The sequence below is a fragment of the Oryx dammah genome, unplaced genomic scaffold (genome assembly GCF_014754425.2).
Source record: "Oryx dammah isolate SB20612 unplaced genomic scaffold, SCBI_Odam_1.1 HiC_scaffold_22, whole genome shotgun sequence".
Taxonomy (NCBI): Eukaryota; Metazoa; Chordata; class Mammalia; order Artiodactyla; family Bovidae; genus Oryx; species Oryx dammah.
Genome location: NW_024070206.1, coordinates 8,343,143 through 8,359,217, shown reverse-complemented (window position 1 = coordinate 8,359,217; position 16,075 = coordinate 8,343,143). Strand labels below are relative to the sequence as shown.

At 41.7% G+C, this 16,075-nt stretch overlaps 1 protein-coding gene across 1 annotated transcript in view; it reads right to left on the bottom strand.

The window, feature by feature from the left end:
- MBD2 (methyl-CpG binding domain protein 2) overlaps window positions 1–16,075 on the bottom strand; it is a 70,419-nt gene that overhangs the window by 53,725 nt on the left and 619 nt on the right. Inside the window, exon 2 of the mRNA XM_040264217.1 lies at window positions 15,846–16,075. Within this exon, the coding sequence (XP_040120151.1) occupies window positions 15,846–16,075 (230 nt within the window). The remainder of the gene's footprint in view (window positions 1–15,845) is intronic.

Genomic DNA, 16,075 nt, shown 5'->3' with positions numbered 1-16,075 from the left:
GATCATACAATGTCAGCAGGTCTCACTCATGGCCAGAAGATGATGTAATATCCCTAACACCTTTTTTTTAATACATTTATGTGAAGCACCTGATTTTGATAAAGGTCAGAACTGCTGACCCCTGCGTGATTCTGTATTCATCTCTTATGTGTAACAAAAGGTATATAAGCAAACCCCAAAATAAGGAAATCAGATCAGTTTCCGGCAAGACTGATTCCCCCATGTCGCTTCTTTCTTGCTCCCCGTTGTTCTGGCTGAACTCCCATCTGGAGCATGGATGCTATTCCATGTAAACCAAGTTATTCAGCCTCTTTTTCTCCACTAATTTTCCCTCTCTATCTGTAATTAAATATGTATTTTTCCAAGGATGCCGATTCCGTCCCCACCTTCGAATCACCCTGGATCCACTGGGGCTGGACCCTGGCAGGTAAACATTTGCTAATGTTTTTGTATGACGCTGACATGACTTTTGTTAGCCTAACTCCTATCTGAGAGAAGGGAATCAAGAATAACTTACTTTTTGTAAGAAAAAATGTCAAAGCTGGATTATTACAAAAGTGCCAGAATTATACAGAGGCCTGAACTAAACTAGTCTTTCCTAAAACAAAAACAAAACAATTCCCCATGTGGCACTGAACTGTAAGAAAAAATTGAGAGGAAGAACGCCCCAAAGTCTTATCTAATAAACTGTCTGAACCAAAATGTGCTAGAATAAACTTCAGTGAGCTATGGCACCAGACAAGAATTGTGAGAATTCTAGAAAATCTTTCAAAAAAGCCAACATGTCATATTGAGAACTTAACCTTGCTCCAACTGACCACAATAAAAGAAAAATAATTCAACCCAGAGACAAAAGAGAAAAGGCTGGAAAACCAAGCAATTTACATTTCTCTGGAATAGCAAAAACTTCTCTCAGGGTCAAGTCGGAAGCAACACCCCAGTCTGCCACAGACTCTACCAGCCACCGCAGACCTCCAGACAGCTGAAGATCCCATCAACATTCTTTTCCCACAATCACATGACGTGGCTATTCCTGAAACACAATTCAAGGTATAGAATTCAGCCCACAGATGAAGATAACAACCAGTTAAGACCAGTATGTAACAGAATAGAAGGAAGCAAGGAGCAACCAGAACACAGCAGAGGAGAGAATACAGAGTTATGTGTAAACGAACTTCAACTCCCATTCTGGGCCAGATCTGCAGACATGGTCAGGATCACGGAATAAAACAGCACACGACCCTCAGTACTACATAAATGTGAATCACCTCTGGCCGCTGCAAACTTCACCCCCCAACCTGATCCTCTGAGGCATCATCTGTTGCAGCATCACTGTCTACCCAGCAACTCATCTTCTGGCTAGAAGACCACAAACAGTGTGCAGGGTACCATCCCTCAGCCCACACGGCCAGCACCAAGTTCTAAATGTTCAGAGACTCTTCAATACTGGCACAACAGCTTGGCCTTCTTAGTAAAACATCAAAAACCTTCCAACTGTTCAAGTACTTTTTCCTGACTTTTTCCTACCAGACGTCAAGACACCCCACATTCTAAACTCAACGTCACCAAAAATACACCATGTACCTTTGACTTCCAGCTATGTCTTTCCAAGAGGAAGGGTGAACATAAGCAATATTCTGCCTATCATAAACCTATTAAATCCTCCAAGCCCAGGTAGAATGTCACTACAACCGTGAAGTTATCTGTGATTCTGCAAGCCCGGTTAGAAATAATTCTACTATCCCTCAATTCTACTTTATTATAATCTACACATTTCCTTGATTAGTCAAACAACCCAAAATTACCATGTCCCTTATTAAAACTCTCAAACAAAACTTATATAGGCTAGTATTAAACAAAGTAACTTCTGAGAGCAAAAATGGTAAAACAGGAGAATGAAAAAGCTGGCTTGAAACACAATGTTCAAAACACCAAGATAGATGGTATCAGTCCCATCACTTCCTAGCAAACAGAAGGGGAGAGAGTAGAAGCAGTGACATTTTATTCCCTTGGGCTAAAAAAATAAAAATAAAAATCAATGCATACAATGACTGCAGCCATGAAATTAAAAGATGCGTGCTCGTTGGAAGGAAAGCTATAACAAACTTAGACAGCATATTAAAAAGCAGAGACATCACTTTGCCAACAAAGGTCCATGTGGTCAAAGCTATGATTTTTCCAGTAGTCATGTACAGATGTGACAGTTAGACCATAAAAAAGGCTGAGTGCCAAAGAACTCATGCTTTCGAACTGTGGTGCTGGAGGAGACTCTGGAGAGTCTCTTTGGACAGGAAGGAGATCAAACCAGTCAATCCTAAAGGAAATCAACCCCGAATAGTCACTGGAAGGACTGATGCTGAAGCTGAAGCTCCAAAGGGCCACCTGATATGAAAAGCAGACTCATTGGAAAAGACCCTGCTGCTGGGAAAGACTGAAGGCAAAAGGAGAAGGGGGCGGCAGAGGACGACACAGTTGGACAGAATCACGGACTCCACTGATATGAATTTGAGCAAACTCAGGGAAAGAGCGGAGGACACAGCCTGGCGTGCGGCAGTCCATGAGGCTGAACAACGTCAGCTGAATAGTTAAGAACACGGTTTTCATTCGCAGACACAATGGAACAGAAAAGCCTATGCTTATTTAAAACATTAATATATTGCCTGGAATTTAAAATACTGAACTGGAAAATTTTCTCATGGTTAATTTGACACTACGTAACAAAGGAAATACTACAAAAAAAAAAAAAATCCAAGTTAGTGAAAAACTAGTAAAGAGTAGCCTGTTATTGTGTCAGTTTAATATAATTACAATTAATTTAAATTAAGCTGTAATAGCCATACAGTTGTATAATCAGATACTGCAGCCACTGGTAAACGAGATTCTGCTCAACAACTTGACATATAGGTATAAGCACGTGCACTGCACAGATGTAAGCCCTGACTGGTCTCACACACTGCTGCCTTCAGAATACTGTACAAGCTGCTTTCCTCTCCATAACTGCCAGAGCTTGTGCTCGGGGCTTTAAGGAGAGTCAACCTGGCTGCCCCAGCGGATTTCAAGACTAGGGACCTTCCTCTGCAGGAGACAAAGGCAAGCCTCGTAGAAAGGCAGGGCCCATGGGAGCTTCAGGTGAAGCAGAAATTCTGTCGGTCAGGTATGGACCATCTTCACAGCAGCAAAAGGACTCTGCAAGTGGCCGAGGAAGTCAGGGCTAGATAAACAAAACGACTGTGGGTCATTGGAGTGCCTAAGTCATCATCTGCCTGCTCTCCAAGATGGCTGCTGTCAGCTAACAGTCAGACACCCCACAACTTAACGTGACTAAGCTTTTATTCTAAAAGCATCAAACTGCAACTCAGGGGAATTAATTTTTTTTTAAAAACTCTAGTACACTAGTGAAGGATATTAGTCATTTTCAGTTTTCTCTGCCCAAGAGATTACTTCTAGTCCCAGTAACGAAATACGAGCATTTCACTTTCAACCACAAAAAAATTCCCTACCAACTGCCCCCATGATCTGCCCTTCCTGAGCCGACCTGTGATCTCACCTTTACTTGTCTTCCCCACTAAATACCCTGAAGAAAAGTAATTATTAATGAAAATTAAAAGCATGAGTTACATTTTTCCAGTTCATATAAGAACATTCCATCACTTGAATTATGTCTTTGCTTGCTTTCATTTTGATTAAGCTGTTTAAAGCAACTTTTTTTTTTAACTTTTTCTTTTTTTTCACTGAAGTATACTTAATTTAAAGTACTTCTTAAACCTAACTCTACCTGAGAGGTTTCCAACTATAGATTATCAAAAAGACAGAAATTTTATTTGGCATCTGACTTTCAAATCTAAAAAAACTTTACTGGGATCTCAGAAAGACTTAAATAATGGCCACCTTGACTTAACAGTATTCCCAGACTGCCCTGGTGGCATGGTGGGTAAGAATCGGCCTGCCAATGCGGGGGACACAGGTTCGATCCTGGTTCGGGAGGATTCCACACGAGGTGGAGGAACTAATCCTGTGCACTTCAACTCCTGAGCCTGCGCTCCTGGGCCTGGGAGCTGTGAGTAGGGCCCATGCATCTCAAGCCTGCACTCTGCAACAGAGCAGCTGCCAATGCTGCAAGCAGGGAAAGCCTGCAGGCAACCATGAAGACCCAGCACAACCAAACTTAAATAATTTTTTAAAAAGAATACATTTATTAAAAAAAAAAAAAAAAAGCTCAGTAGTACATGACGTCAGTCTATCAACTCGTCCGCATCACCTTAGACGGCTGCCAGTCTATGATTTGAGAATCAATTCTTCTGGAGACCCACTGTGGGCACGTGAAACTGCGCTCTGAAAATGAGTGACAGGGCAGAACACGTGTTTTCACGTTACTCTGGTAACATGGATAATCGTGATGCTTCAGTCAAACTATTGTGAGAAGCCCAGGGGTCTGAGCAAACACAGGTATCTCTTCAAACCAGTCCGCACCAGGATGACTTGTGGGGGCGGCGGCAACCAGAGCCAAAGAAGACAGACTGGCCTGAGACAGCAAGGGACCCTGGGGACGGCCACACGGTTAGGTCGGGACTCAAGAGCAAGATCCAAGGCTCGCCGCTCTCCAGTAACTTCAGGAAGGGCTTTTCGGGGGATAATAAGAATCCTATAAGCTACAGCAATGGAAAAGGCTGAGAATAAAAAAATAATCAACTTTCTATTTTTTTAAATCTCTTTAAGTGTTCAAGTTTACTTCTTACAAAAGTGTAAGTATTGAAAGAAAGATTTCTCTAACTTGAAACAACAATTATCTCCAGAAGTCAAATTTTAGCTAAGACTAAAACTCTGAAATTAAAATGATCTTTTTGTACCTCGGCACAATCAGAAAACTGCCAAACCAATTAATTTGAAAACATATATACCATTTTTTCCCCCAAACCACATGACACACACATAGGAAAATCTATCTAAAGTCAGCTTCCAGTCCCCCTCGACTCCTTTCCTCCCAAACTTTAGGGGTAGGCCTTTCCTGAAATGAACCATCCTCAGCCCCACGCTACAGTTTGTCCCAGGTAGAAGTTATCTACTTAGTATCTTACTTATTATCTCCTATCTCTGATCAATTACTAAATCCAATTCCTTTAGTAATCACCTTTGAATCCATCCTTCCTCTTCCATTTCCTCTGCTGCTGCTCCTACTGCTAAGTCGCTTCAGTCATGTCCGACTCTGGGCGACCCCACAGACTGCAGCCCACCAGGCTCCCCCGTCCCTGGGATTCTCCAGGCAAGAACACTGGAGTGGGTTGCCATTTCTTCTCCATTTCCACTGCCACTGCCTAAATCAAGTCTTCATCACCTCAAGTCTCAACCACTACAATAGGCTGATTTTCTACTCACTAGTCTCTTTGCCTCCTAAATCTTCCAGACTGCTCTTCCTCAAATACCACTATCACCCCAGGTCCAGTTTAAAAGCCTTCAATGGACTTCAACCCAATAGCAACAGGGAGCCAAACATCTCAGCGCTGCATTTGACATTCTTTTTCATTTAATCTTCTCCTAACCTTTCAACCCTACTTTGCACTTCTCTTACCCAGTGACTTTTGCCCCTGCCACACTGGTTTATTCAAGTCTATTCTGAACCAACAGGCTGAATGATCTTGCTCTTCAGTTCAGTTCAGTTCAGTCGCTCAGTCGTGTCCGACTCTTTGCGACCCCATGAATCGCAGCATGCCAGGCCTCCCTGTCCATCACCAACTCCTGGAGTTCACTCAGACTCACATCCATCGAGTCAGTGATGCCATCCAGCCATCTCATCCTTGGCCGTCCCCTTCTCCTCCTGCCCTCAATCCCTCCCAGCATCAGAGTCTTTTCCAATGAGTCGACTCTTCACATGAGGTGGCCAAAGTACTGGAGTTTCAACTTTAGCATCATTCCTTCCAGAGAACATCCAGGGCTGATCTCCTTCAGAATGGACTGTTTGGATCTCCTTGCAGTCCAAGGGACTCTCAAGAGTCTTCTCCAACACCACAGTTCAAAAGCATCAATTCTTTGGCGCTCAGCCTTCTTCACAGTCCAACTCTCTACAAACCATGTCTTTCACTTGGTCCAGTGTTCATGTCTCCACCCCAAATTCCCAAAAGTCCAGAAACATCCATCCACCTCACTGTTGTTTAGTGGCTGAATGGTGTCAGACTCTTTTGCAACCCCATGGACTGCAGTCCGCCAGGCTCCTCTGCCAATGGGCCCAGGCAAGAATACTGGAGGGGGCTGCCATGTCCTTCTCCAGGGGATCTTCCCGGCCCAGGGCCTGAACTCTGTCTCATGCACTGGCAGGTGGATTCTTTACCACTGAGCCACCAGGGAAGCCCAATCCATCCTATGCCTCTTTCATAACACCTTAATAGAACAAAGTATTAACAACAGGAATCACGTAAGTAATCATGAATTGCCTGCTGGCATCTCTTGGATTCTAGTTTGAAATACTGAGCTCTGTATAGCTGTAATACTTCTACAAGTTTAAATTCTATCTTCACAAATAGCATATTGCTGCTGCTGCTGCTAAGTCGCTTCAGTCGTGTCCGACTCTGTGAGACCCTATAGACAGCAGCCCACCAGGCTCCCCTGTCCCTGGGATTCTCCAGGCAAGAACACTGGAGTGGGTTGCCATTTCCTTCTCCAATGCATGAAAATGAAAAGTGAAAGTGAAGTCGCTCAGTCATGTCTGACTCAGCGACCCCATGGACTGTAGCCTACCAGGCTCCTCTGTCCACGGGATTTTCCAGGCAAGAGTACTGGAGTGGGGTGCCATTGCCTTCTCTGAATACCATACTGAAGTGCAGTTATTTAAGAAATGAAATGACAGAATGTCAAACATGCTTCAAAACAATGAAGGCTGAGTCAGAGGTAGTAGATTTGAGTACAGATGAAACAAGGGTGACAACTGTTAACTGGATACTTGGTAGTTTTCCATTTAATTCTATTTCTATGCATGTTGCAAATGTTCTATAATAACAATTTAAAATGTAAACATTGAAGAATACAGGCTGAGTAATTCTCCCTAAAAATCAAAAAGCAGTTTTTTAAAAATATGAAAAGCCTAGGCAAGTAAATTTAAGCATGAAATAATTTCCCTAACAGTTGGGGTGGGGTTTTGGGTGGAGAATTAAAGTATCAGTAAGGAAGAAATTTATTATATTAAGAATCTGGCTACTCATAAGATGTGACAACATTCCACGTTTTCCTTCAACTTAAGTAATTACCACACAATTTTAAATGGTATGAAAGATCTTCAGTAGAATTTGAATTCTGTACCAATCATTCCATAAACTAGTATTTATTTAACAAGAATTATATGCAAAGAGTATATGACTGGTAGCAAATTCTATTATCTCTGTATCATGGTTAAAAAGTCAGGGTGGGCCACTAAAAAATTAAAAAATGAACGAATGAATGTAGAATTCTCCCAAAATCTCATCCCACTGCCATAAGCACTCGCTTTCTGAAAAAGGGAAAACACTGGTTATTTTGTTTGAACTGGGGACTGAACACTACTATGGAAATATTGGAAATTAAACACGTCTAGAAATCATTTCAAAATATAATGGGAAAGGTGGGGAAAGGGATGAAACAAGATTGGCCAGGAGTCGGTAACTGTTAAAACTGGTAGACAAGCACATGAGAGACTCATTATACTTTTTTATCTACTCTTGTTTTCACACGTTTGAACTTTCCCATAATAAAAAAAAAATACATGTAGGTAGATAAGAACACCCAAAAAACAAACTATTCTTTTAAAAAGAAGCTAAGGGTCCCTGGGAAAGGCTGTTTAAAAGAAATGCACATACCACTGCATATGTGTTAAAAAGAATTTTAAGTTCATTTATCCCTGGTGGCTCAGATGGTAAAGAATCTGCATGCAAAGTGGGAAACCTGGGATTTGATCCCTGGGTTGGGAAGACCCTGGAGGAGGGCATGGCAACCTACTCCAGTATTCTTGCCTAGAGAATTCCGAAGACAGAGAAGCCTGGCGGGCTATACAGTCCACGGGCTAAAAAGAGTCGGACACAACTGAGCAACTAACACTATCCTTGCTTTAATCTATGGATTCCTCCAAAATGAAAGAAACGATAAAAGAGCATAAATACGTGTGTGGGGGTGTGTATATGTGTGTGCACAGACAAACATATCCAGGAAGCAGGATGAAAGTCAAAACATTATATCAAAATAGTAACAGTGATTCTCTTTAGAACTAAATAAAGACAGTCATTTCTCTTTATATACTCTTCAATATCTTCTCAATCTTCCACACTGAACATGGGTTATTTTTATAATCAGGGGGAAATATGGAATATTTTTTTAAAACTCTTATGAACATGTATAACCTAACCTCTACCCTATTCACATTTCAAAATACAATAAAATATTGGGAATCTTCACGTAATTACTTCTATTTATGTTGGGTAATTAAGTGAAGAGAAAGGAACTAATATTTTACTGATCTGACCACCTACTATATATGCCGGATGCCTTACATGTATTTTCATTTAATCTCAAAAAATTCCATGAAGCAGAATTCTTGTCCCTGATTTATAGATGAGGAATTGGAAGCTTACAGAAGTTTAAAAATCTGTCCACGTTAAAACAGTAAAGCAAGACTCAAGTCCCAATCTTCTGATTCAGAGTCCCTACTTTTCTATTAAGCCAATCCTATGCAAGTGAGTTTATAGACAGACTTACTTCAAACACAGTATTTAAGTGAGGACAGAAGTAAAAAGAAAGCATTTAGAAACTGCTATGGTAATCTGACATAGTAAATTTACAGTCTGTAGTATCTAAGAGTAAAAAGCTGCAACATGTATTTCATATGTCCACTTTTGTTATTATATAGCCCATTTCCGCCAGGGGCCTCCAGAAAAGATCTTTCTTTTTTTTAAGAGATACATATGTCACTGCATACATGTTAAAAATAATTCTAAGGACATTCATCTTTGTTTTAATCTATGGATCCTTCCAGTATAAAAAGAAAAGGAAAAGAATTCCAAGATACATTATTCAAAAATCATCAAGAGAATGATGCTTTTCTTTCTAACATTTGTAAATTACTAACAATTGTCCCTGACAAATGATAAGTATTCGATTTTAGGATCTAGTTTTAAATTATATTTACTATCATTTGCATTTACTTACTGCTTATATATAGTTCAGTTTCCAAACAAATGAATTTGAATTTATAGTGAGATAAGGCAAAACCAAAAGATACACATATATTATTCAAATTTCACCCTATTTCATAGTTCTATTCTCCTTCCTTGAGAAGTTTTAGTTTTTACGAAGTAAATTAAGTTAAACTTCATTTTCAATTTCTAGTTATTCCTTAGTGGCAATGGCAAACACCAACAAAAGACCAAGCGACAAGAGCTGCAAGGAGAATTTCTATCAAGTCAAACAGTAAGTGCATGAAAAAAGAGCTGATGATTTATTTCTAATTCATCCTGCAGGTCTGAGAAACCTCAAACACAAGCTAAAGTTTATGAATATTAGTTCCACTATAAAGTGTAAAACAAAAACAAAACAAAAAAGTCACCACCAGCTTTGCAAATCGCCTGCTTGTTTCGCCAATTAAATTATGAAAAAAATCGTGACTAAATCTCCCAAGTGAAATTTTAAAAGCAATCTGAAAAAAGAGCATATATCAATTTCTGTTAGAGATTATTTTTAGAATGTATGTGTATCAGTTCCTTTTCAACTAAGTATTTCCTCCATTACAGGTATTATGAGCCTCCTGGCAGGTGAGACTTTGCATGTCAGACTCTAAAAATCAGATGCAGGACAGATGGTAAGGTTGCAACCTAACAAAAATCCCTCTAGCACATCACAAAAAGATGTGATGGTACAGCTAAGAAAGAAGTATCCAAGCACAATTTCCACCATGCCTAGGCTTTCTATATTTCTACGTTATTTCTGGATCCAGGCTTCAATCAGAAAAAGCTAACATTAGTTTGATAAGAAGCATTATCAAGAAACTAAAAGCAAGGCAAACCTTCAATTATGCTATAAGCATTTAATAAATATTGCATATTGTTTCTTTCTCCAGCTAAAGGATTTTTTTTTAAATCTGTAGTACATTTCAACTAGGTCTCAATTCTGAAAGAAACTAATAAAGCTTTTTGCAGGAACTATATAAAACTATCTCATAAACCACACTGAGCCTGCAAGTTACAATGTAATTTCTTCCAGTTTTTTAAGTAAAAGCTTTTAAAAGGCTCCTTAGGTAATGTGTTGCCTATCGGAATATCTGATAAATAAGAGAAGCAATCCTAGGGTGAACAAGAAAAAGAAAAAGAAATATTTCTTAACAAAATGGTCACTTCTATTACCCAGGGAAAAAATGCTTTTTAAAAAAAATTGGTCTGTAGTATATTTCAACTGTGTCTCAACTCTGAAAGAAACAAAGCTTTTTGCTTAATCCGTCACAATTTTTCCACTTTTTCCCCCTTCGATAGAACTTGGTTCAATGGCTTCACTACAAAATAGAATTTAAAATGTACCCCTTATCAACTTCAGGATGCAAGCATAACAGTAAATAAACACATTAGTTTAGTAGTACAGCAAGCTTAACAAAGTAGAGTAAGCATGAGATGCTGTAATACTTGAAAGTGAAAGTGTTAGTTGCTCAGTCCTGTCGGACTCTTCGCAACCCCATGGACGGTAGCCCACGAGGCTCCTATCTATGGCATTCTCCATAGAATTCTCCAAGAATACTGGAGTGGGTTGCCATTCCCCTCTCCAGGGGATCTTCCCAACCCAAGGATCGAACCCACATCTCCTGCATTGCAGGCAGATTCCTTACAGGCTGAGCCACCAGGGAAGCCCAAGTCGCAATGTTTGAGGATACAGCTCGGGGTCTCTCGAGGCAGCAGTGCAGGGTGGTTTGGAGTCGTGGGGGGTTAAAGCACCCGCGTCAGGATTCTAACCCTGCACCTCCTAGCAGTACAACCTCAAACAGCACTCAGCCTCCCTGACCTAACTCCCCACCTGTAAAATGTAGATAACCGTACAGCACAGTAACAAAGCAAAGGCCAGGAAGTCCTTCAAGCCTTGTTTCACCCAGTTTTAAGTGTCCTATCAATGGGTAAACACTTATTTGGTATCTGTGTGTTTAGCACTAGGTCTGCGGAGCGGGGAGGAAGACCCATTCTAGGGAAATGAACAAGACAGTAATACAGGAGATGCCACATTTAACTCCATGGTGATGACCAGAAAGAAAATGTCACAAATGACAATTTCAGTTCAGTCTTTCAGTCGTGTCCGACTCTTTGCGACCCCATGAATCGCAGCACGCCAGGCCTCCCTGTCCATCACCAACTCCTGGAGTTCACTCAGACTCACATCCATCGAGTCAGTGATGCCATCCAGCCATCTCATCCTCAGTCGTCCCCTTCTCCTCCTGCCCCTAATCCCTCCCAGCATCAGAGTCTTTTCCAATGAGTCAACTCTTCCCATGAGGTGGCCAAAGTACTGGAGTTTCAGCTTTAGCATCATTCCTTCCAGAGAAATCCCAGGGCTGATCTCCTTCAGAATGGACTGGTTGGATCTCCTTGCAGTCCAAGGGACTCTCAAGAGTCTTCTCCAACACCACAGTTCAAAAGCATCAATTCTTCAGCACTCAGCCTTCTTCACAGTCCAACTCTCACATCCATACATTACAGTTTACTGAACAGCAATGAGACTTCAATTAAGAACTGTGACCCTTGGTCCACTGAGCTGATTTTTTCCAAGACTCTTCTACGAAGACTATGTGGAAGAGTCTGTATTTTTAAGACCAAAAAAAAAAAAAAGGATAGACAGGCCCTATTTGAACTTTGACATCCTCAATGATTCAGAATTCATGGCTTCAAAGGGCATACCAGCCTTTCACAACAAATGAGATATCCCTATATACTTTTTAAAACCTATTTATATGTTCAGTCCATACAACTGGAGTTAATGAACTTGAGTTAATGAATTAATTTTCCTCTAATTAGTCCTTAAATGTATGCAAAGTTTTAAGAGAGCTATATATTTTAGTGTTCTAGAATTGAGTCCACTATGAGGTACAGGTACAGTCACACTATCCACATCGTAAACGGAGAAACCACAGCCCTGGGGAGTAAGTGACATGCTTGAGGCTGCGTCGGCAACTGCAGAGGTGGGTACCAACGCCAGGCATCTCCACCCCTGGACCCTGCTGCCTTCCCTAGAGCCTCCTACCTTCATCATTTCACTCATGACTTAAAGCTCTCAATTATATTGCCTCTGAGTCCTCTTCTTTCCAGATCAAGGTGAAATCTCTTTAGTCTCTCATCACGCACCTGCTCCCTGGTGATTATTTCAAATGTCCTCTGGTTCTGTTTTATCTTTTCAGAGAAGTGCTCCGATGTAAATGCATCATAATTTGATACAAGAGTCAAAAACGTTTACTATTTTGTTTCCAATACCCAACCAGATCATACTTTATGTCAGCAGCTGTAGCTGTTCACCCTCTCAGGCCTTTAACCTACTTATAACCAGTAGTCTAGAACCCAACAAGATATTGATACAGAGCTCACAAAAAGCCAACTGATTTTCAAAAAGACATAAGGCAGCTACTAAAAGGTTCCTTTGACAAGGAAAACGATATTTCAGAAAGTACAAATCTGCAAGTTCACAGAACCAAAAGCTAGAAGTGACAGGAATCAAGTAGACCAGTAAGAAAAGTATCGTTGAAATAATCGGCTCTTATGATGACAATGAACTTTTTTAGAAACTCTACCAATAGATCCAACACTTGATCAAGCCACACCCTTTCAGAAAACAAACTTTCAATGATAATATACAAACTGCCCCAGCACTACCAGTAATCCTGACAGAAGACATAACTATATTGCTTAACTGGCAACCAGAGGCACACCTTCCTATCAGAACCTGGCAATCTCAGTAAAGAGGGAAAAAAGGAAAAATTCTATCAAAATTTGAGGCTTTCTTGAATGAGCTTAATTTAAGTCCGATTAATAAGTGTAAGACACACCTCGGCTAACAAGCACAGATTTGTTTAAATTAATCTCCCCAGGGGCAAGCTAAACCAGAAGTTAGCATTATTAGAATCTGTGTGAACTGTGTGCAGGTGTTCATATTACCAACGGAAGAGTTAACGCAACCTGCGTATTAACAGATAATGGCCAGAACTTTGTGAGCTATTGGTTTTTTAATGAGTGGCATGTATACGGGGATGCTAATATACAAAGCACTGACACTGTGGATTGAAAAATAGCGTGTTCACTGTTTTTTTTTTAGTTGCCACGCCACGCAGCATGTAGGATCTTAGCTCCCCGATCAGGGATGGAAGGCAGGCCACCTGCAGTGGAAGGGCAGTGTCTTAACCACTGGACCGGCAAGGAGGCCCTACGTGTTCACCTTTAATATGAGTAGGTAACTTCCGTCATCCATCATTGAAAGCAGAAGTCAAAGTCAGAGGAAGCACTGTATCGCAGGCGTCACATCACACTGTCTGCGTCCTCCTGCCTCGTAACCTCTCAGAAGGAAATCCTGTAGCGTAACTAGGCTTTGTAGGCAGACAACCGACGGACAACACTCCCTCCAGCCCTGAACTGAGCGCATGTGGCACAATCTGTTCGACGTGTGTTTTCATTTAGCACAGACAAAAAATAGCACATCATTCTGCACTGTCTCATAAAGAAGAGAATTTAAATTGATTATACCAGTTTTTCCATCATAAAATAATCTATTAATATTAAAAACTTAACGTCAAAAATTGACGACACACCCATACACAAAGGTGAGCTCACGCCAGAATGAGCGCTACGGCAATCTGCCTTTTTGAAATAACTTTTCCAGCCGCTGCAAGAACTGCAAAAAAAAAAAAGCTCTGCAGGGACCAAGTTAGTTTGAACAAATACATCATCCCAAAACCAAGCAAAGCATATCCCAGGAAAAAGTCAAAAGGGGTGAAATTCAAAGCTGAAGATGCTCTACTGAGAACAGACTAGTCACCCATTCCTCAAGGAGGTCAACTCAGACACGGAATATTCTTGTCAAACATCACTGGCTACAAGACATCAAAACAGACTTCACCTGAAGAAGTGCAGGCATGCTACTTGATTAGAAAGAAAACAAAAGGCGCTGTTAATGAAAGACTGCAAAAATGAACAATAGTGAAAAGCACTACATGAAACAAGTGAGCCTGAGAGGAATAACAATTTGCTCAAAATAACTTAGTATTACTGAAGCATAATTTAATATGTAGTGATGGGGAAATACAAAACACAATTATCGCCTTTGTATGTTTAAAACAAGCTTTCTAAGCATCATTTACAATTTCAAGATGAGTGGTCTCAGATTAAATGTCAAAATAAACTAACAACAACACCACTTTTTTTTTTTTTACTTAATAGGTGAAACAATTTTACTAAAATTCCTCACCCATTTATTTGAGCAATCATCAGGAATGTGTTTGCATATTTACATGTCATGCCAGCAGTGACCATACTTGGATGTATATATACATGTACACGTATGCACATGTACACGTATGCACATATACACGTATATATTTTTTAACCTCTTAAATCTATTTAAGAGTATTCTCAATTCATAAACATGGTATTTTGTGTATGTGTGTATTATAATATATATATACAACACACACACACACACACACACACACACACACACACACACACACACACTTTTTCCCATGGGTAATGAATCAAACCTACTTGATGTCAGAAAACAGGAAATCCTTCCTAACACACTCTGATGGTTAAATGGCAGATGACAACTACTCCAACACCTCTGCATAGTCCGTGAAAATGATTCAATGAACCCACAAACGCTGCTCTCCAAGCCACTGAGTATAACATGTTTATGTTCTCTTCTAGAAATGGGACAGTTTGTAAGAAAAGTTAGCAAATTTGTTAAGAAAATTCCACTGGTATCAAGAGCCAAAGACCCTGTCCTGAGCTTACTGGGTCATCCAAACTAACAACATGGACAGCATGACCACAGGATTCATCATCAAGCTGAAAACCTTTCATTGTTCGGACCAAGATTTCTCAATCCCGCACTTGTGACATTTTGGGCCAGTTAATTCTTTGCAGTGAGGGCTGCCCTGTGTATTACAGAATGTTTAGCAGCATCCCTGGTCTCTACCCATTACATGTCAGCAGCAGCCCCCTTCCACGGTGTGACAACCAAAAACGTCCCCAGACAATGCCAAATGTCCCCTGGGGGGACACACTCTGGTCGAGGAGGCTGACAACTGACCAGTGTCTGCTTCCAAAGGAGAGTCAATTCTGCAACAAGGGCGGTTCCAGGAAAACTACAGACATCCCCAATGGTGACTTTGGATGACACTTCCCCGGGGATCCCAACAAAGTAACTAAAACCTGGTTTACTGTCATAGATGCCTCCTTTCTTCCACGTGTGCGTGATTAAACACTCTTTGCGATGATGAATCTGGGACGGGCGTGGGACGGCAGCCAACAGTGGCTGGTTTTATAGTTTCGATGAATTGCACCTTCTTTTAACCCTTCGGTGGACCAGTCATTCCTGACAGAATAACCCTGTTTCCCACCCCCGCCGCAAACCATCACTCCCCAGGACCCTACCCAGTGGAGACGCCCTCCGAGGGGCTCGCACCATTAGGACGCTGTGGCTGTCACTGCACTGGGGGGTTGTGGGGGGGGGTCACCTCTCAGCCAAGGGCCCGGGCCCCTTCGATCATCGGGCGGGCCCGCCCCAGGCCCCTCCGCTGTCCTGCTGACACCCCCCTGCCCAGGTCAGAGCTCGACCCCCCGACCCCGGGCTGACCCCGCCGCCCCCCAAGGCGGTACCTGAAGTAGTAGACATCGCTCTTGCCGGCGCTGAGCCCAGATTTTCGGATCACTTCCTCCTTCTTCCATCCGGGGGGGAGGGCCGGGCAGTCCATCCTCTTCCCGCTCTCCGCGGCCCGGGGTCCCCGGGGCCCCGGCCCCGCGCTCCCCGACGGGAAAGGGACCGGCTCCCGCCGGGGGGCGCCGCCGCCGCCTCCTCCGCCGCCTCCTCCGCCGCCGCCGTCGCCGCC